This window comes from Euprymna scolopes, chromosome 46 (genome assembly GCF_053919585.1).
Source record: "Euprymna scolopes isolate OS-2025 chromosome 46, ASM5391958v1, whole genome shotgun sequence".
NCBI lineage: Eukaryota > Metazoa > Mollusca > Cephalopoda > Sepiida > Sepiolidae > Euprymna > Euprymna scolopes.
The window spans coordinates 87,653,162-87,672,034 of NC_136527.1; the positions used below are offsets into that span (position 1 = coordinate 87,653,162).

General features: G+C 27.1%; 2 protein-coding genes across 3 annotated transcripts in view; one reads left to right on the plus strand and one right to left on the minus strand.

Moving 5' to 3' along the window:
• Positions 1 to 18,873, minus strand: part of LOC145270603 (uncharacterized) — a 96,672-nt gene that overhangs the window by 22,632 nt on the left and 55,167 nt on the right. The gene's annotated exons all lie outside the window — the stretch shown is intronic.
• LOC145271235 (uncharacterized) overlaps positions 8,755 to 18,873 on the plus strand; it is a 30,188-nt gene continuing 20,069 nt past the window's right edge. The window contains exons 1-2 of one of the 2 annotated variants that reach the window (XM_080126789.1): positions 8,755 to 9,550; positions 17,828 to 18,044. In XM_080126789.1, the coding sequence (XP_079982915.1) occupies positions 17,917 to 18,044 (128 nt within the window). In that variant the 5' untranslated portion in view covers positions 8,755 to 9,550; positions 17,828 to 17,916. The remainder of the gene's footprint in view (positions 9,551 to 17,827; positions 18,045 to 18,873) is intronic. The other variant, XM_080126790.1, reaches the window with a different exon arrangement.

Sequence of the window (18,873 nt, forward strand, 5' to 3'; positions counted from 1 at the left end):
CCCTTTGTATCAAAATTTGGAATATGTAGACTAAAATTGACAGAGAAATGTACACACAGACAGACATATTCAATTCTATAGATAGATAGATAGATAAATAATGAGAGACAGAAAGATAAATATATACAATGATTAATGAATTAGTAGAGATAGTTGTTAAATTTTTGGAAATATGTATGGCAATTTGATGATAAGACTTAGAGCTAACTGTTAATATTTAAAATATATACACAGAAATTCAAATGACAGGACTTATATGTAGAGTGCTCAATACATCAGTAGAGCAAAGTAATAACTTAAAAAAAAATGTAAACGTCAATTTAGATAACCACAATTTTTTTGGTATTCTTGTGTGAATATGACATAATGTAATATAAATTTTAATAATTTTATTCTAAATGTTATGATTCTCAATGAAAAATCTAAAATGTCAATATATATATATATAAATATTTATATATATTTCAATAAAAAACACTTCTAATAATTATGTGATCTATAAAACAATTGTCTCCCTTGTACATATATATATAGATTATATATATATATAAAATATATATATTATATATATTTATATATATATATATATATATATTTACTTAAAAAAAATAACTTCTAATAATTATGTGATCTATATATAAATTGTCTCCCTTGAATATATATATATATATATTATATATATATATATATATATATATTTCAATTAAAAAAATCACTTCTAACAATTATGTGATCTATATACAAATTGTCTCCCTTTTTTTAGCACTATTTAAAGTGTAATTAATAAGTAGAAATCTAAATAAAATATCTTTATTGCTCTATGTCTAATTGAGCACTCTTATATAACTCTAGTTAAATCTTAATGTTTATTTTTCCTGTAATAAAATAAACGTTTTATAATATCAGCTCTGTCTAGTTTTGAACACTATTTGAAGTGTATTAATTAAGTTCAAATCTAAATAAAATGTCTTTATTGCTCTATGTCTAATTGAGCACTCTTATATAACTAGTTGAATCTTAATGTTTATTTATCCTGTAATAAAATAACATACATATAAAAATTGAATATATATAAATATATATATATATATATATCAATTAAAAAAATAACTCCTAATAATTATGTTATATATATACAAATTGTCTCCCTTGAATATATATATATATATATATATATTATATATATATTTATTTCAATAAAACAAAAACTTTTAATAATTAGGTAATCTATGTATTACTTGTCTCCCTTGAATATATATATTATATATATATATATATATATATATATATATATATATATATATATATATATATAAATATATATTTTATATATATATATGTATTTATATATATATATATTTCAATAAAACAATAACTTCTAATAATTATGTGATCTATATAACAATTGTCTCCCTTGAACATATATATACAGATTATATATATAAAATATACATATATTATATATATATATATATATATTTATATATATATATATATTCATTTAGAAAAAAAATAACTTCTAATAATTATGTGATCTATATATAAATTGTCTCCTTTGAATATATATATATATATATTTATGTATTTATTTCAATAAAAAAGTAAGTTCTAATAATTATGTGATCTATATAAAAATTGGCTCCCTTGAATATACATATATATTTCAATTAAAAAAATAACTTCTAATAATTATATATAAAAATTGAATAAATATATATATATATATATATATATATATAAATATATATATATATATATATATATATATATATATATATAAATATATATATATATATATATATTTCAATTAAAAAAATAACTTCTATAAATTATGTGATATATATACAAATTGTCTCCCTTGAATATATATATATATATATATATATCTATATATATATATCTATATATATATATATATATATATATATATATATATATATATAATATAAATTTATTTCAATAAAAACAAACTTCTAATAATTAGGTTATCTATGTATTAATTGTCTCCCTTTAATATATAAATATATATTTATATATATATATATATTTCAATAAAAAAAATAACTTCTTATAATTAAGTTATCTATATAACAATTGTCTCCCTTAAATATATATATATATATATATATATATATATATATTTATTTCAATAAAAAAATAAGTTCTAATAATTATGTGATCTATATACTAATTGTCTCATTGAATATATATATATATATAGATTTCGATAAAAAATGACTTCTAATAATTATGTGATGTATATACAAATTGTCTCCCTTTTTTAGCACTACTTTAAGTGTAATTATAAAGTACAAATCTAAATAAAATGTCTTCATTTCTCTATGACTATTTGAGCACTCTTATATTACTCTAGTTAAAACTTAATATTTATTTATCCTGGGATAAAATAAACGTTTTATAATATCAGCTCTGTCTAGTTTTTAGCACTATTTAAAGGGTATTTATTAAGTACAAACCTAAATAAAATGTCTTTATTGCTATCTGTCTCATTGAGAACTCTTATATAACCAGTTGAATCTTAATGTTTATTTATCTTGAAATAAAATATAATACATATAAAAATTGAATGACTACATATATATATATTTCAATTACAAAAAAAACTTCTAATAATTATGTGATATATATACAAATTGTCTCCCTTGAATATATATATATATTATATATATATATATATTTTTATTTCAATAAAAAAAAAATTCTAATAATTAGGTTATCTATGTATTAATTGTCTCCCTTGTATATATAAATATATATATTATATATATAAATATATATTTATATATATATATATATATATATATATACATATATATATATTTAAAAAAAAAAACTTATAATTATTTGATCTATATAACAATTGTTCCCCTTGAACATATATATATATATTATATATATAAAATATATATATATGTATTTATGTAAAAAAAAATAACTTCTAATAATTATGTGATCTATCTATAAATTGTCTCCCTTTTTTTAGCACTAAAGTGTAATTATTAAGTACAAATCTAAATAAAATGTCTTTATTGCTCTATGTCTAATTGAGCACTCTTATATAACTCTAGTTAAATCTTAATGTTTACTTATCCTGTAATAACATAAACGGTTTATAATATCATCTCTGTCTAGTTTTGAACACTATTGAAAGTGTATTTATTAAGTACAAATCTAAATAAAATGTCTTTATTGCTCTATGTCTCAGTGAGCACTCTTATATGACTCTATTTATATCTTAATGATTATTTATCCTAGAATGAAATATACGTTTTATAATATCAGCTCTCTCTAGTTTTTAGCAATATTTAAAGGGTATTTATTAAGTACAAACCTAAATAAAATGTCTTTATTGCTCTATGTCTCATTGAGCACACTTATATAACTAGTTGAATCTTAATGTTTATTTATCCTGTAATAAAATAAAATACATATAAATATTGAATGAATATATATATATATTTCAATTAAAAAAATAACTTCTAATAATTATGTGATATATATACAAACGACCCCCTTGAATATATATATATATTTATTTCAATACAAAAGACTTCTAATAATTAGGTGATCTATGTATTAATTGTCTCCCTTGATTATATATATATTATATCTATATATAAATATATATTTTATATATATATTTAGCTATATATATATTTCAATAAAACAATAACTTCTAATAATTATGTGATCTATATAACAATTGTCTCCCTCGAACATATATATATAGACTATATATATATATAAAATATATATAGATTATATATATATATAAAATATATATATATTATATATATATATATAAATATATTTATATATATATATTTATTAAAAAAATTCCTTCTAATAATTATGTGATCTATATATAAATTGTCTCCCTTGAATATATATATATATATATATATATATATATATATATTTCAATAAAAAAAAATAAGTTATAATAATTATGTGATCTATATATCAATTGTCTCCCTTGAATATATATATATATATGTATTTCAATAGAAAATTACATCCAATAATTATGTGATCTCTATACAAATTGTCTCCCTTTTTTAGCACTATTTAAAGTGTAATTATAAAGTAGAAATCTAAATAAAATGTCTTCATTGCTCTATGTCTAATTGAGCACTCTTATATAACTCTAGTTAAATCTTAATGTTTACTTATCCTGTAATAAAATAAACGTTGTATAATATCAGCTCTGTCTAGTTTTGATTACTATTTTAAAGTGGATTTATTAAGTACAAATCTAAATAAAATGTCTTTATTGCTCTATGTCTAATCGAGCACTCTTATATAACTCTAGTTAAATCTTAATGTTTATTTTTTCTGTAATAAAATAAACATTTTATAATATCAGCTCTGTCTAGTTTTGAACACTATTTAAAGGGTATTTATTAGTACAAACCTAAATAAAATGTCTTTATTGCTCTATGTCTCATTGAGCACTCTTATATAACTAGTTTAATCTTTATGTTTATTAATCCTGTAATCAAATAAAATACATATAAAAATTGAATGAATATATATATATATATATATATTTCAATTAAAAAAATAACTTCTAATAATTATGTTATATATATACAAATTGTCTCCCTTGAATATATATATATATATATATATATATATTTATATTTCAATAAAAAAAACTTCTAAGAATTAGGTGATCTATGTATTAATTGTGTCCCTTGAATATATATATATATTGTATATATATATATATATATATATTTTATATATATATATATTTCAATAACTAAAATACCTTCTAATAATTATGTGATCTATATATAAATTGTCTCCCTTGAATATATATATGTATATATATTTCAATTAAAAAAATAACTTCTAATATTTATGTGATCTATATACAAATTGTCTCCTTGAATATATATATATATATATATATATATATATATATTTCAATTAAAAAAATTACTTCTAATAATTATGTCATCTATATAAAAATTGTCTCCCTTTCTTTAGCACTATTTAAAGTGTAATTATTAAGTACAACTATAAATAAAATGTCTTTATTGCTCTATGTCTAATTGAGCACTCTTATATAACTCTAGTTAAATCTTAATGTTTACTTACCCTGTAATAACATAAACGTTTTATAATATCAGCTCTGTCTAGTTTTGCACACTATTTAAAGTGTAATTATAAAGTAGAAATCTAAATAAAATGTCTTTATTGCTCTATGTCCCATTGAGAACTCTTATATAACTAGTTGAATCTTAATGTTTATTTATCCTGTAATAAAATAAAATACGTATAAAAATTGAATGACTTATATATTTCAATAAAAAAAGTCACTTCTAATAATTATGTGATATATATACAAATTGTCTCCATTAAACATATATATATATATATATTATATATTATATATATATATATATATATTTATTTCAATAAAAAAAACTTCTAATAATTAGGTGATCTATCTATTAATTGTCTCCCTTGAATATATAAATACATCCATTATATATATAAATATATATTTATATATATATATATACATATATATATATTTCAATAAAAAAATAACTTATAATTATGTGATCTATATAACAATTTTCTCCCTTGAACATATATATATAGATTATATATATATATATATATATATATATATATATATATATTGATATATATATATATGTATTTATTTAAAAAAAATAACTTCTAATAATTATGTGATCTATCTATAAATTGTCTCCCTTTTTTAGCACTAAAGTGTAATTATTAAGTACAAATCTAAATAAAATGTCTTTATTGCTATATGTCTAATTGAGCACTCTTATATAACTCTAGTTAAATCTTAATGTTTACTTATCCTGTAATAATATAAACGGTTTATAAACTCAGCTCTGTCTAGTTTTGAACACTATTTAAAGTGTATTTATTAAGTACAAATCTAAATAAAATGTCTTTATTGCTCTATGTCTAATCGAGCACTCTTATATCACTCTAGTTAAATCTTAATGTTTATTTATCCTGGAATGAAATGAACGTTTTATAATATCAGCTCTGTCTTGTTTTTAGCACTATTTAAAGGGTATTTATTAAGTACAAACCTAAATAAAATGTCTTTGTTGCTCTATGTCTCATTGAGCACACTTATATAACTAGTTGAATCTTTATGTTTATTTATCCTGTAATAAAATAAAATACATATAAAAATTGAATGAATATATATATATATATATATTTAAATTAAAAAAATAACTTCTAATAATTATGTGATATATATACAAACGACCCCCTTGAATATATATATATATTTAATTCAATGAAAAAAACTTCTAATAATTAGGTGATCTATGCATTAATTGTCTCCCTTGATTATATATATATATTATATCTATATATATAAATATATATTTTATATATATATTTAGTTATATATATATATATATATATATTTCAATAAAACAATAACTTCTAATAATTATGTGATCTATATAACTATTGTCTCCCTTGAACATATATATATAGATTATATATATATATATTATATATATACATATATATATATATATATATTTATATATATATATATATATATATTTATATATATATATTTAAAAAAAAAATAACTTCTAATAATTATGTGATCTATATATAAATTGTCTCCCTTGAATATATATATATTATATTTATTTCAATAAAAAAAATAAGTTATAATAATTATGTGATCTATATATCAATTGTCTCCCTTGAATATATATATATATATATATATATATATATATATATATATATATATATATGTATTTCAATAGAAAATTACATCCAATAATTATGTGATGTCTATACAAATTGTCTCCCATTTTTTAGCACTATTTAAAGTGTAATTATAAAGTACAAATCTAAATAAAATGTCTTCATTGCTCTATGTCTAATTGAGCACTCTTATATAACTCTAGTTAAATCTTTATGATTACTTATCCTGTCATAAAATAAACGTTTTATAATATCAGCTCTGTCTAGTTTTGAATACTATTTAAAGGGTATTTATTAAGTACAAACCTAAATAAAATGTCTTTATTGCTCTATGTCTCATTGAGCACTCTTATATAACTAGTTGAATCTTAATGTTTATTTATCCTGTAATAAAAAAAATACATATAAAAATTGAATATATATATATATATAAATATATATAAAAATATATCAATTAAAAAAATAACTTCTAATAATTATGATATATGTACAAATTGTCTCCCTTGAACATATATATATATATATTATATATATATATTTATTTCAATAAAAAAATAACTTCTAATAATTATGTGATCTAAATATAAATTGTCTCCCTTAAATATATATTTATATATATATATACATATATATATTTCAATAAAAAAAATATGTTCTAATAATTATGTGATCTGTATACTAATTGTCTCATTGAATATATACATATATATATATATTTTCAACAAAAAATTACTTCTAATAATTATGTGATGTATATACAAATTGTCTCCCTTTGTTTAGCACTATTTAAAGTGTAATTATTAAATAAAAATCTAAATAAAATGTCCTTATTGCTCTATGTCTTATTGAGCACTCTTATATAAATCTAGTTAAATCTTAATGTTTATTTATCCTGTAATAAAATAAACGTTTTATAATATCAGCTCTGTCTAGTTTTGAGCACTATTTTAAAGGGTTATTATTAAGTCAAAATGTAAATAACATGACTTTATTGCTCTATGTCTCATTGATGGAATTGAAATAATATATATATATATATATATATATATATATATATATATATATATATATATATATATATATATATATTTACTTCAGTTAAAACAGACTTCCATTAATTATGTGATCTATATATAAATTGTCTCCCTTGTATATATATATATATATATATATATATATATATTTCCTTAAAAAAATCACTTCTGATTATTATGTCATCTATATACAAATTGTCTCCCGTGAATATATATACAAAATAACTTCTAATCATTATGTGATGTATATATAAATTGTCTCCCTTGAATATATATAGATATAGATTAAATATATATATATATATGCATTTCAATTAAAAAAATAACTACTAATTATGTCATCTATATACAAATTGTCTCCCTTGAATATATATATATATATATATATATATTTCAAGTAAAAAAATAACTTCTAATAATTATGTGATCTATATATATACCAATGATGCTTGCATGTGCTCCATAGTTTTATATAGCTGTGTAGTAAGTTTAAAAATTGCTTTGTTTAATTATACAAGACGATTTTACTTTAAGAGTGCTCAATGCATTTAAAGAGCTTTGTAGTAAGAGTTGAAAACATTTTTGCAATTATTTTAGACAAATCTACTTCCAGAGTGCTCAATATATTAGTAGAGCTAAATAAAACATTTGAGAAACAGATATGGCATTTCAACTGCATAAATTTATTTTGACAGAGTACAATACATTAGTAGAGCTAAATATACACTTTCAAAAACATGTATGGCAATTCAGCTACACAAATATACTTAAGAGTGCTCAATAGATTAGTAGACGAAAGCATAAAATTCAGAAAACATGAGGAGCTCTGCAGTATGTTTTGAAAACCTAAATGTCAATATGTAAGTATAGATATACTGTAAGTTTTTAATATATATATATATATATATATATATATATATATATATATATATATATATATATATATATATATATGACAAGTATTTGAAACAAATTTCCTATTTGAGTGCCTAATATATTTGAGAGCTCTATGGTAACTTTATAAAACATATTTCAAAATTATGTTAGATAAATTGTCTTTGAGAGTGCTCATTTAATTAAGTAGAGTTCTGCATTAGTTTTGGGGTATGGTTCTCACTTTATTAGGGCAATAACTTGGACACATTATACTATGGACAAATCCATTGAGGACAATCAAAGGTAACCTGTTTTTTTCGACTCTGCTGAATAAGACTCATCCGTCTTGGTTCACTCTTGGGACATTAAAACAAAAAAGGTGAAGAATTAAAAAAAGAATGCAAAAATGTAAATGTCTTTGCAACTCATTCATTTTCACTTTCATAAAACAAAAACATCTGTAAAAACTTGATAAAAGAATGCACAAACAATAAAATACAAATTTGCTGTCTTGGAATCTGAAATCAGTAGAAACATCCCCTACTGAAATTCCTGCACACCTCAAAAAAAAAAAAAAAAAAGATTCCTTCCCAATGCAATACTTTTCAAGCAATTACAGTGTCAGACTTGGTACTGGAATGACTCTGTAAACTGAAAAAATATACATAATAAAAAATGTTAAGCAAAATTAATTCATGTTAACACCTCTCCCAACACCACAGATTAACTACAAAAATACTTGATAAAACAAGACACAATTACAAATGTGTATGAAAAAAATTAAAATAAAAAAAAAAAAAAAAATCAACCAAGCAATTGCTCATGATTTTCTGGTGTTTGATGGAATGTGAGTAGGCATACAGCCTGGATAATTTTCCAAGGTAAGTGATGATATTCATCATTATTGTCTTTTTGGATTAGTTCAGATATATCTCATAACTATAATTGTTTTATGTATATATTTATATGTCTAGATGTTATGTCTGCTATTTGCATGTTCCCTATAGAAAAAAAGCTACATAAAATCTACAAGTGTATTCTGATGTAAAATTAACTAGTAAATACAATGCTTGTGTTCCTGATATATCAACTATTTCTTATTAGCATATAAGTTGAATCATGAAATGTATCTCCCTTGCCTGTCTCTCTTTATACCTCTGTATTTATCTAGATCTGTCTATCTCTCTTTTCTTATTCTATATCCCTATTCCTCGCCTTGCTATCCACTATGTGTGAACTTATAAATTTCAACATGTCTAGATTGATAAGCTTCTCATTTACCGGTACCTAACTCCCGTTTTGAAGTTAGAAGTTTTAACTTGATTACACATTTATATGCCAAGGCATCGATGAGGCACATCCAGACGCCAACCTACACGGTGCAGAGAAAGGACAGAAAAAAAACTAAGTCCCGATGTGCCTAGCAGATTAGAAGGCATTTTGCTACGCCTACATTCACCCAACATGGCAGTAGGCGTCGATCGGGCACTTCCAGACACTTATTTACACTGTTTTGAACTTAGAAATTTAAATTGAATACTCGTGGACATGTGTTGGTCTAGTAGCTCCTCATCTACCTATACCTACGTCCGCCCCTGTAAGGACTTAGAAATTTTTCAATTGAATACACGCTGAGATGCCTTGGTCTATAAGATTGTCACCTATCTATACCTACATCCCCTCTTGTTTGGACTTAGAAATTTTTCAATTGAATACACGCTGAGATGCCTTGGTCTATAAGATTGTCACCTATCTATACCTACATCCCCTCTTGTTTGGACTTAGAAATTTTTCAATTGAATACACTCTGAGATGCGTTGGTCTATAAGATTGTCACCTATCTATACCTACATCCCCTCTTGTTTGGACTTAGAAATTTTTCAATTGAATACACTCTGAGATGCCTTGGTCTATAAGATTGTCACCTATCTATACCTACATCCCCTCTTGTTTGGACTTAGAAATTTTTCAATTGAATACACTCTGAGATGCCTTGGTCTATAAGATTGTCACCTATCTATACCTACATCCCCTCTTGTTTGGACTTAGAAATTTTTCAATTGAATACACGCTGAGATGCCTTGGTCTATAAGATTGTCACCTATCTATACCTACATCCCCTCTTGTTTGGACTTAGAAATTTTTCACGTGAATACACGCTGAGATGCCTTGGTCTATAAGATTGTCACCTATCTATACCTACATCCCCTCTTGTTTGGACTTAGAAATTTTTCAATTGAATACACGCTGAGATGCCTTGGTCTATAAGATTGTCACCTATCTATACCTACATCCCCTCTTGTTTGGACTTAGAAATTTTTCAATTGAATACACGCTGAGATGCCTTGGTCTATAAGATTGTCACCTATCTATACCTACATCCCCTCTTGTTTGGACTTAGAAATTTTTCAATTGAATACACGCTGAGATGCCTTGGTCTATAAGATTGTCACCTATCTATACCTACATCCCCTCTTGTTGGACTTGGAAATTTTTCAATTGAATACACGCTGAGATGCCTTGGTCTATAAGATTGTCACCTATCTATACCTACATCCCCTCTTGTTTGGACTTAGAAATTTTTCAATTGAATACACGCTGAGATGCCTTGGTCTATAAGATTGTCACCTATCTATACCTACATCCCCTCTTGTTGGACTTGGAAATTTTTCAATTGAATACACGCTGAGATGCCTTGGTCTATAAGATTGTCACCTATCTATACCTACATCCCCTCTTGTTTGGACTTAGAAATTTTTCAATTGAATACACGCTGAGATGCCTTGGTCTATAAGATTGTCACCTATCTATACCTACATCCCCTCTTGTTGGACTTGGAAATTTTTCAATTGAATACACGCTGAGATTCCTTGGTCTATAAGATTGTCACCTATCTATACCTACATCCCCTCTTGTTTGGACTTAGAAATTTTTCAATTGAATACACGCTGAGATGCCTTGGTCTATAAGATTGTCACCTATCTATACCTACATCTCCTCTTGTTTGGACTTAGAAATTTTTCACTTGAATACACTCTGAGATGCCTTGGTCTATAAGATTGTCACCTATCTATACCTACATCCCCTCTTGTTTGACTTAGAAATTTTTCAATTGAATTCACTCTGAGATGCTTTGGTCTATAAGATTGTCACCTATCTATACCTACATCCCCTCTTGTTTGGACTTAGAAATTTTTCAATTGCATACACTCTGAGATGCCTTGGTCTATAAGATTGTCACCTATCTATACCTACATCCCCTCTTGTTTGGACTTAGAAATTTTTCAATTGAATACACGCTGAGATGCCTTGGTCTATAAGATTGTCACCTATCTATACCTACATCCCCTCTTGTTTGGACTTAGAAATTTTTCACGTGAATACACGCTGAGATGCCTTGGTCTATAAGATTGTCACCTATCTATACCTACATCCCCTCTTGTTTGGAGTTAGAAATTTTTCAATTGAATACACGCTGAGATGCCTTGGTCTATAAGATTGTCACCTATCTATACCTACATCCCCTCTTGTTTGAACTTAGAAATTTTTCAATTGAATACACGCTGAGATGCCTTGGTCTATAAGATTGTCACCTATCTATACCTACATCCCCCTCTTGTTTGGACTTAGAAATTTTTCACGTGAATACACGCTGAGATGCCTTGGTCTATAAGATTGTCACCTATCTATACCTACATCCCCTCTTGTTTGGACTTAGAAATTTTTCACTTGAATACACTCTGAGATGCCTTGGTCTATAAGATTGTCACCTATCTATACCTACATCCCCTCTTGTTTGGACTTAGAAATTTTTCAATTGAATACACGCTGAGATGCCTTGGTCTATAAGATTGTCACCTATCTATACCTACATCCCCTCTTGTTTGGACTTAGAAATTTTTCAATTGAATACACGCTGAGATGCCTTGGTCTATAAGATTGTCACCTATCTATACCTACATCCCCCTCTTGTTTGGACTTAGAAATTTTTCACGTGAATACACGCTGAGATGCCTTGGTCTATAAGATTGTCACCTATCTATACCTACATCCCCTCTTGTTTGGACTTATTGTCACCTATCTATACCTACATCCCCACTTGTTTGGACTTAGAAATTTTTCAATTGAATACACGCTGAGATGCCTTGGTCTATAAGATTGCCATCTATCAATGCCTACATCCCCTCTTGTTTGGACTTAGAAATTTTTCAATTGAATACACGCTGAGATGCCTTGGTCTATAAGATTGTCACCTATCTATACCTACATCACCTCTTGTTGGACTTGGAAATTTTTCAATTGAATACACGCTGAGATGCCTTGGTCTATAAGATTGTCACCTATCTATACCTACATCCCCTCTTGTTGGACTTGGAAATTTTTCAATTGAATACACGCTGAGATTCCTTGGTCTATAAGATTGTCACCTATCTATACCTACATCCCCTCTTGTTTGGACTTAGAAATTTTTCAATTGAATACACGCTGAGATGCCTTGGTCTATAAGATTGTCACCTATCTATACCTACATCCCCTCTTGTTTGGACTTAGAAATTTTTCACGTGAATACACGCTGAGATGCCTTGGTCTATAAGATTGTCACCTATCTATACCTACATCCCCTCTTGTTTGGAGTTAGAAATTTTTCAATTGAATACACGCTGAGATGCCTTGGTCTATAAGATTGTCACCTATCTATACCTACATCCCCTCTTGTTTGAACTTAGAAATTTTTCAATTGAATACACGCTGAGATGCCTTGGTCTATAAGATTGTCACCTATCTATACCTACATCCCCCTCTTGTTTGGACTTAGAAATTTTTCACGTGAATACACGCTGAGATGCCTTGGTCTATAAGATTGTCACCTATCTATACCTACATCCCCTCTTGTTTGGACTTAGAAATTTTTCACTTGAATACACTCTGAGATGCCTTGGTCTATAAGATTGTCACCTATCTATACCTACATCCCCTCTTGTTTGGACTTAGAAATTTTTCAATTGAATACACTCTGAGATGCTTTGGTCTATAAGATTGTCACCTATCTATACCTACATCCCCTCTTGTTTAGACTTAGAAATTTTTCAATTGAATACACTCTGAGATGCTTTGGTCTATAAGATTGTCACCTATCTATACCTACATCCCCTCTTGTTTGGACTTAGAATTTTTTCAATTGAATACACTCTGAGATGCGTTGGTCTATAAGATTGTCACCTATCTATACCTACATCCCCTCTTGTTTGGACTTAGGAATTTTTCAATTGAATACACTCTGAGATGCCTTGGTCTATAAGATTGTCACCTATCTATACCTACATCCCCTCTTGTTTGGACTTAGAAATTTTTCAATTGAATACACTCTGAGATGCCTTGGTCTATAAGATTGTCACCTATCTATACCTACATCCCCTCTTGTTTGGACTTAGAAATTTTTCAATTGAATACACGCTGAGATGCCTTGGTCTATAAGATTGTCACCTATCTATACCTACATCCCCTCTTGTTTGGACTTAGAAATTTTTCACGTGAATACACGCTGAGATGCCTTGGTCTATAAGATTGTCACCTATCTATACCTACATCCCCTCTTGTTTGGACTTAGAAATTTTTCAATTGAATACACGCTGAGATGCCTTGGTCTATAAGATTGTCACCTATCTATACCTACATCCCCTCTTGTTTAGACTTAGAATTTTTTCAATTGAATACACTCTGAGATGCTTTGGTCTATAAGATTGTCACCTATCTATACCTACATCCCCTCTTGTTTGGACTTAGAATTTTTTCAATTGAATACACTCTGAGATGCTTTGGTCTATAAGATTGTCACCTATCTATACCTACATCCCCTCTTGTTTGGACTTAGAAATTTTTCAATTGAATACACGCTGAGATGCCTTGGTCTATAAGATTGCCATCTATCAATGCCTACATCCCCTCTTGTTTGGACTTAGAAATTTTTCACTTGAATACACGCTGAGATGCCTTGGTCTATAAGATTGCCATCTATCAATGCCTACATCCCCTCTTGTTTGGACTTAGAAATTTTTCAATTGAATACACTCTGAGATGCCTTGGTCTATAAGATTGTCACCTATCTATACCTACATCCCCTCTTGTTTGACTTAGAAATTTTTCAATTGAATACACTCTGAGATGCTTTGGTCTATAAGATTGTCACCTATCTATACCTACATCCCCTCTTGTTTGACTTAGAAATTTTTCAATTGAATACACGCTGAGATGCCTTGGTCTATAAGATTGTCACCTATCTATACCTACATCCCCTCTTGTTTGGACTTAGACATTTTTCACTTGAATACACTCTGAGATGCCTTGGTCTATAAGATTGTCACCTATCTATACCTACATCCCCTCTTGTTTGGAGTTAGAAATTTTTCAATTGAATACACGCTGAGATGCCTTGGTCTATAAGATTGCCATCTATCAATGCCTACATCCCCTCTTGTTTGGACTTAGAAATTTTTCACTTGAATACACGCTGAGATGCCTTGGTCTATAAGATTGCCATCTATCAATGCCTACATCCCCTCTTGTTTGGACTTAGAAATTTTTCAATTGAATACACTCTGAGATGCCTTGGTCTATAAGATTGTCACCTATCTATACCTACATCCCCTCTTGTTTGGACTTAGAAATTTTTCAATTGAATACACGCTGAGATGCCTTGGTCTATAAGATTGCCATCTATCAATGCCTACATCCCCTCTTGTTTGGACTTAGAAATTTTTCAATTGAATACACTCTGAGATGCTTTGGTCTATAAGATTGTCACCTATCTATACCTACATCCCCTCTTGTTTGGACTTAGAAATTTTTCAATTGAATACACGCTGAGATGCCTTGGTCTATAAGATTGTCACCTATCTATACCTACATCCCCTCTTGTTTAGACTTAGAATTTTTTCAATTGAATACACTCTGAGATGCTTTGGTCTATAAGATTGTCACCTATCTATACCTACATCCCCTCTTGTTTGGACTTAGAAATTTTTCACTTGAATACACTCTGAGATGCCTTGGTCTATAAGATTGTCACCTATCTATACCTACATCCCCTCTTGTTTGGACTTAGAAATTTTTCAATTGAATACACTCTGAGATGCTTTGGTCTATAAGATTGTCACCTATCTATACCTACATCCCCTCTTGTTTGGACTTAGAATTTTTTCAATTGAATACACTCTGAGATGCTTTGGTCTATAAGATTGTCACCTATCTATACCTACATCCCCTCTTGTTTGGACTTAGAAATTTTTCAATTGAATACACGCTGAGATGCCTTGGTCTATAAGATTGCCATCTATCAATGCCTACATCCCCTCTTGTTTGGACTTAGAAATTTTTCACTTGAATACACGCTGAGATGCCTTGGTCTATAAGATTGCCATCTATCAATGCCTACATCCCCTCTTGTTTGGACTTAGAAATTTTTCAATTGAATACACTCTGAGATGCCTTGGTCTATAAGATTGTCACCTATCTATACCTACATCCCCTCTTATTTGACTTAGAAATTTTTCAATTGAATACACTCTGAGATGCTTTGGTCTATAAGATTGTCACCTATCGATACCTACATCCCCTCTTGTTTGGAGTTAGAAATTTTTCAATTGAATACACTCTGAGATGCTTTGGTCTATAAGATTGTCACCTATCTATACCTACATCCCCTCTTGTTTGGACTTAGAAATTTTTCAATTGAATACACGCTGAGATGCCTTGGTCTATAAGATTGCCATCTATCAATGCCTACATCCCCTCTTGTTTGGACTTAGAAATTTTTCACTTGAATACACGCTGAGATGCCTTGGTCTATAAGATTGCCATCTATCAATGCCTACATCCCCTCTTGTTTGGACTTAGAAATTTTTCAATTGAATACACTCTGAGATGCCTTGGTCTATAAGATTGTCACCTATCTATACCTACATCCCCTCTTGTTTGACTTAGAAATTTTTCAATTGAATACACTCTGAGATGCTTTGGTCTATAAGATTGTCACCTATCGATACCTACATCCCCTCTTGTTTGGAGTTAGAAATTTTTCAATTGAATACACTCTGAGATGCTTTGGTCTATAAGATTGTCACCTATCTATACCTACATCCCCTCTTGTTTGGACTTAGAAATTTTTCAATTGAATACACGCTGAGATGCCTTGGTCTATAAGATTGTCACCTATCTATACCTACATCCCCTCTTGTTTGGACTTAGACATTTTTCACTTGAATACACTCTGAGATGCCTTGGTCTATAAGATTGTCACCTATCTATACCTACATCCCCTCTTGTTTGGAGTTAGAAATTTTTCAATTGAATACACGCTGAGATGCCTTGGTCTATAAGATTGTCACCTATCTATACCTACATCCCCTCTTGTTTGGACTTAGAAATTTTTCAATTGAATACACTCTGAGATCCTTTGGTCTATAAGATTGTCACCTATCTATACCTACATCCCCTCTTGTTTGACTTAGAAATTTTTCAATTGAATACACTCTGAGATGCTTTGGTCTATAAGATTGTCACCTATCGATACCTACATCCCCTCTTGTTTGGAGTTAGAAATTAAAAATAGATATGGAAAGAGTTAATTTCGAAACATCGCTAAAATCATCCCCACACACAGCAAGCATAGCTATATTATTAAATTAATTAAAAAAAACCACTAACCTAGTTCTAAAACAGATCCTTTGTTCGATAAAATGCATGCCCATTGGCTGATAGGAAGGGGCGCGGTGGATACTAGAAAGCTGATTGGCTAACTAAAAATCCTCAACATATATAAAAACAAGAAGCAACCACAGAATTCGTGCATAAGCCTGACGAATCCTATAAGTGGATGAAACGCAGAATATTCAGTGTAGCTTAATTGCCGTATATATTTTATAAATTACTATATATATATATATATATATATATATATATATGACATGTTGTGTTGCCATGTGTAATATAAAAGTTTTTAATTTTAACTCAAAATTAAAATAAAAAAATCTTTTAATCCTATTAATTTCAGTGTTATGCAATCAATTGTTTAAGGGTTTATCAGTTAAATATTTTTGCATAGACACACATACATACATTTACTTTTTGATTTATATAGATTTGTTTTATTTTCTTTATAGGATTGTCACCAGCCGACATTATTTCCAACAGGAAGTTGCAAGGGTTTGTGCGGCATTGGTGCAAATTTTAGAAACAAAAAAAAAACAATATGGGAAGTCAGGAATTTGTTTCGATTATGTTCACGAAAAAAAATGCCGAAATGTTTAAGTTGATTCAGGAGGAAATGCACCTTGACGACAACGCTTTGATGGAATTCTTTTTTACATTGCATGAAAAGTAAGTATCATTTATAAAAATTAAATTTTGTTATTTTTTATAAATTTAATTTTAATTGGTCTCCAGACAAAAGAGGAATTGGACCTAGTAATGTAAGCTTTTTAATGCTATCATTTATAAAAATTAAATTTTGTTATTTTTTATAAATTTAATTTTAATTGGTCTCCAGACAAAAGAGGAATTGGACCTAGTAATGTAAGCTTTTTAATGCTATCATTTATAAAAATTAAATTGTGTTATTTTTTTATAGATTTATTTTTAATTGGTATCCAGACAAAAGAGGAATTGGACCTAGTAATTTAACCTTTTTAACGCTATCATTTATAAAAATTAAATTGTGTTATTTTTTTATAAATTTAATTTTAATTGGTCTCCAGACAAAAGAGGAATTGGACCTAGTAATTTAACCTTTTTAACGCTATCATTTATAAAAATTAAATTTTGTTATTTTTTTATAAATTTCATTTTAATTGGTCTCCAGACAAAAGAGGAATTGGACCTAGTAATTTAACCTTTTTAATGCTATCATTTATAAAAATTAAATTTTGTTATTTTTTTATAAATTTAATTTTAATTGGTCTCCAGACAAAAGAGGAATTGGACCTAGTAATTTAACCTTTTTAACGCTATCATTTATAAAAATTAAATTTTGTTATTTTTTTATAAATTTATTTTTAATTGGTCTCCAGACAAAAGAGGAATTGGACCTAGTAATTTAACCTTTTTAACGCTATCATTTATAAAAATTAAATTTTGTTATGTTTTTATAAATTTAATTTTAATTGGTCTCCAGACAAAAGAGGAATTGGACCTAGTAATTTAACCTTTT